Source organism: Micromys minutus (genome assembly GCF_963924665.1).
Source record: "Micromys minutus genome assembly, chromosome: 32".
Classification (NCBI taxonomy): domain Eukaryota; kingdom Metazoa; phylum Chordata; class Mammalia; order Rodentia; family Muridae; genus Micromys; species Micromys minutus.
In genome coordinates, this window is record NC_137967.1 from 23619951 (window position 1) to 23624380 (window position 4430).

General features: G+C 44.9%; 1 protein-coding gene across 1 annotated transcript; it reads left to right on the forward strand.

Annotated features, from left to right (window-relative positions):
- LOC308413915 (rho guanine nucleotide exchange factor 3-like) lies at positions 1-1576 on the forward strand (the record flags this gene model as incomplete). Its single annotated transcript, XM_080909058.1, is given in 3 exon segments — positions 1-75; positions 77-250; positions 254-1576. Coding segments are annotated over 3 exon segments (1572 nt in total).
- Positions 1577-4430: the final 2854 nt, after the last annotated feature.

The following is a 4430-nucleotide window of genomic DNA, read 5'->3' on the forward strand; positions in this document are numbered from 1 at the left end:
ATGGTAGCCAAGGATTTCCCCTTCTACCTCACTGCCAAGAGGGGAAACTGCATCTTGGAGTCGCCCTTGGGCAGCGGGGGTGACCAAGGACGAGGAACCTAGTAACAAAACGGTCAAACCCCTTTCCAGAACCACATCCCTAGCGAACCTCATTCCCCCTGTGAGGACCACACCGTTAAAGTGCTTCAGCCAAACCTTGCAGTGCTCCATCAGCTTCTGCAGCAAGAGCCACCCCGACATCCTCGCCCCCTGAGCCTGGTCCAGAAATGCCACTTCCTCGAGCATAAAGCGAAGGCACAGCAAACTTTGGAGTGAGACCTTCGATGTGTGTGTCAATCAGGTGCTCATGGCCAAGGAGATCAAGAGACAGGAGGCAATTTTTGAGCTTTCTCAAGGTGAAGAAAATTTGATAGAGGACTTGAAATTAGCAAAAAAGGCCTATCATGACCCCATGCTGAAACTTTCAATAATGACAGAGCAAGAATTGAATCAGATTTTTTGGACACTGGACTCTCTGATCCCTCTCCATGAAGAGCTTCTTAATCAGCTTCGAGATGTTCGAAAGCCTGATGGCTCGACAGAGCATGCTGGTCCCATCCTTGTGAGCTGGCTGCCTTGTCTCAGCTCCTACGACAGCTACTGCAGCAATCAAGTTGCTGCCAAAGCCATGCTGGACCACAAAAAGCAGGACCACAGAGTGCAGGATATCCTCCGGTGCTGTTTAGAATCATTCTTCAGCTGCAAACTCGGTCTCTGGCATTTCCTTTATATTCCCCGGTGCCCTCTAGTGAAGTATTCTCTGCTCCTTCGAGAAATCCTGAGGCATATGCCAAATGATAACCCAGACCAGCAGCTCCTGGAAGAAGCTATAAACATCATTCAGGGGATCATGGCAAAAATCAACGCCAAGACTGGGGAGTCAGAATGCCGTTATTATAAGGAGCGGCTTCTTTACTTGGAAGAAGGCCAGAAAGATTCCGTGATTGACAGCTCCAGGGTCCTGTGTTGTCATGGAGAGTTGAAAAATAACTGGGGTGTGAAACTCCATGTTTTCCTGTTCCAAGAATTGCTGGTGATCACTCGAGCTGCCACGCACAACGAGCAACTCTGCTACCAGCTGTACCGACAGCCCATCCCTGTAAAGGACCTCACACTGGAAGACCTGCAGGACGGAGAAGTTCAATTGGGTGGCTCCCTGCGTGGGGCCTTCAGCAACAATGAGAGAGTTAAAAACTTCTTCAGAGTCAGTTTCAGAAATGGATCTCAAAGTCAGACCTACTCGCTACAAGCCAGCGACAACTTCAACAAACAGCAGTGGCTCAACAGTATTCGTCAGGCCAAAGAAGCAGTTCTGTCTGCCACCGGGCAGGCTGGCTTGCTGGACTTCGAGGGACTGTTCCAGGGTCCCGGCCCTGAGAAGAGGGAGCCGCAGGGAGAAACAAAACTGGAGCAGATGGACCTATTGGACAGCGAGTCTGACTGCAGTATGGACACAAGCGAGGTCAGCCTTGAATGCGAGTGGATGGAACAGACAGACACATCCTGTGCACACAGTAGGCCGGAGGAGAGCGTCTGACCCAAGGCTGTGACCCTGCCAGCAGCAGGCCCATGTCTTACCTGTACAGTGTTAGCATTGCGCACGTGAACGGTCTGGAGAGGCACTTTGTAATACTTCTGTGCCTGTGTTGGCCTGGTCCCTGTGTCTGCTCCTTGTCCCAAGCACTGTAACTGCCACCCAGTCTGTGTCAGCTTGCAGCAGCCCTTGTCCTATTGCTGTATCTCACAAGCATCTGGATGTGTCACTGTCACCGAAGCCTCCTGTGTGAACCATGGAAAATGAAGTCACTCCGGAGGGTCTCAGGATTTCCTGCTCTGCTTTCGAGCCCTGGTTCTTGAGCTATAGTCGGACTGGTGGTTGATTTTTTCCCTTGGGGCCAGTTTCCTTGTCTCTTAGTAACTAGGATCAGCTAGCCAAACTGGAAAGTTCTTAGTTCCAGCCTTGATTTACAGAGCAAGGATGGGTAAAAAGACCTTGAAGGGAAAAAAATAAAGTTCACAAACAACATAGAACAGCTTCTTGCAAGTGTAAATACTTTGGGGAATTGTATAAAATTATACCCACACCAGCACTAGTAGTAATGATTCTAAATTATTGCCAAAGAAGTTTTTTTTTGTTGTCATTATTAATTTCTGCATCTATCAAGTTTACAGAAAAGAAAGCAGCAAAAGACAAAAGTTGTCCCTTTATCATGCACATGTGTCAAAAGAAAGAAGCTGTGTGACAAGAGCAACCAATAGAAAAACAAGGTATAGGACAATATTCTTCTTCAAGACATATTATGATCAGTTCTGTCCTGTAAAGCATTTTTCTGTATTTATAGATTTTAACCATGGTGGATTTTTTTCTATTACAACTGTATTTAAAATTCATTTTGTTTCTCAAGTTGCTGACTTAATGAAAAAAACCTGCCCCAGGCAAGTACAGTGGAAATTTAAGGCAGGACACTGGACAATGAAGAACAGCTTGAACTGTTCTCTGTAGAGGCACCAGCCACTGTGACCAGTGAGTTAAGAAAAGGTCTCTGTCAGAGTCAGCCTGTGGGAAAAAAGTGGACGAATGTTTTGGAAAAATGAATACTTTTGTTTAGCAGCCTTAAACTTTTCTTGAAGCATTTCAAATAAATTGGGTTAAAAAAATGAATGAAAGATTTATGTTGAAAAATATGATTTTGAAGTTGTAGAAACACATTTAAAAATATTGTTTTATACATTTTAAGAATTCCATACAATTTTTGATTATCTTCATCTCTGTTCTGTGCTTTCACCCAGTTCCTATCTCACCTCCCCTCAAACACAGCATCATGAGTTCTCTCTCTCTCTCTCTTTCAATCTCTCTCTCTCTCTCACTCACTCTCTCCCTCCATCCCTCCCTCTACTCTCTCTCTCTCTCTCTCTCTCTCTCTCTCTCTCTCTCTCTCTGCACCAGTGTGCACATGCTTGTATGCATACATGTGTCTGTCTGTATCTATACTGCCTATGCATGTATATATGCATTATTTATATATGAATCTGTCTATATGTATCAATCAATCTATCAATCTCACTCTTTCTCATGTTCTCATTTCAAATGTGATTAAAAGCCAGGCATGGTGACTCATATCTTTAATTCCAGTATTCAGGAGACAGATCTTCGTGAGTTTAAAAGGAATCCAGTGCTACATAGAGAAAATCTGTCTCAGAAAAAGTTGATCACATCCAGTTTCTGTTAGGCTTGATATAAAGCCTACCCTGGAGTACAGTTGATATCCTGGTATCCCACCAAAGAAAACTATTTTTTTCTCCTAATAGAAATTAAATTACAATAGCTCTTTAGCTAGGAATTGAAAGTACTGACTGTTTTTCATCCTCTATGCTAGGATTTTATCTGTGTTGAGCTTGTGCTAGTCTTTTGAAAAGTGTCATGACCTCTGGGAGCCAATATGTGTGTCAGCCCTGTTGTGTCTGGAAAATAATGGCTCCTTGAAATCATTCACCACCTCATCATCTTAATCATCTGAATTGGTTAAGATTTTACTGCTGTAAAGAGACACTATGACAATGCATTTCTTATAAAGTAGAGCTAAACATTTAGTTGGGGCTTGCTTACAGTTTTAGAGGTTAGAACCATTATTATCATGGTAGGAAATGGAGTGGTATGCAGAACAACATGGTGCTGGCAAGAAATGAAAACTCTATATCATGTTCTATAGGCAGCAGGGAGAAACTGTGTGTTATACTTGTGTGCTACACTAGCTGTAGCTTGAGCAAAGAAGACCTCAAAGCTGGCCTCAACAGTGATCCACTTCCTCTAATAAGGCCACATCTAATAGTGCCACTCCCCATGGGCCAAGAATTCAAGCACGTGAATCTAAGGGCCACTCATATTAAAACCACTACACCATTCTTACATATCCCTTAAAAGAAGAATGTGGGAGCCTGACACATAGGTCTGGGGAGGTCACACTGGGAGTTCTCAGAGTACAGAGACCATGGTAATCTCTGAAAAAGGGTCCTTTTCTGCCTACCGTGTGGGCCAGGTCTCTATCATCAGGACTCTGAATGTGCTTGGGGGAAGGCTGAGCACTGAAAGCAGATGCACAGGGGCTTTTCCACCTAAACCAAGGGTGAGCCTGACCCATAGGCCCACCGAGTGTCCAGAGAGCTAAGGCAGGGAGTTCTCAGAGCAGAGGGAGCATGGTGTTCTCTGGAAAAGTGTCCTTTTGGGCCTAGAGGGAGAGCAGGGTCTGTGCCATTAGGACTCAGGACCTTGGGCAGGTGCCTGAGCTCCTAGTACAGTCTCACAAAAGCTCTTACACCTGAGCTCACAAAGACAGAACTGAGTCACTGGCATCAGAACTCACTGCCTGCCACAAAGAGCCAAACACCCAGGA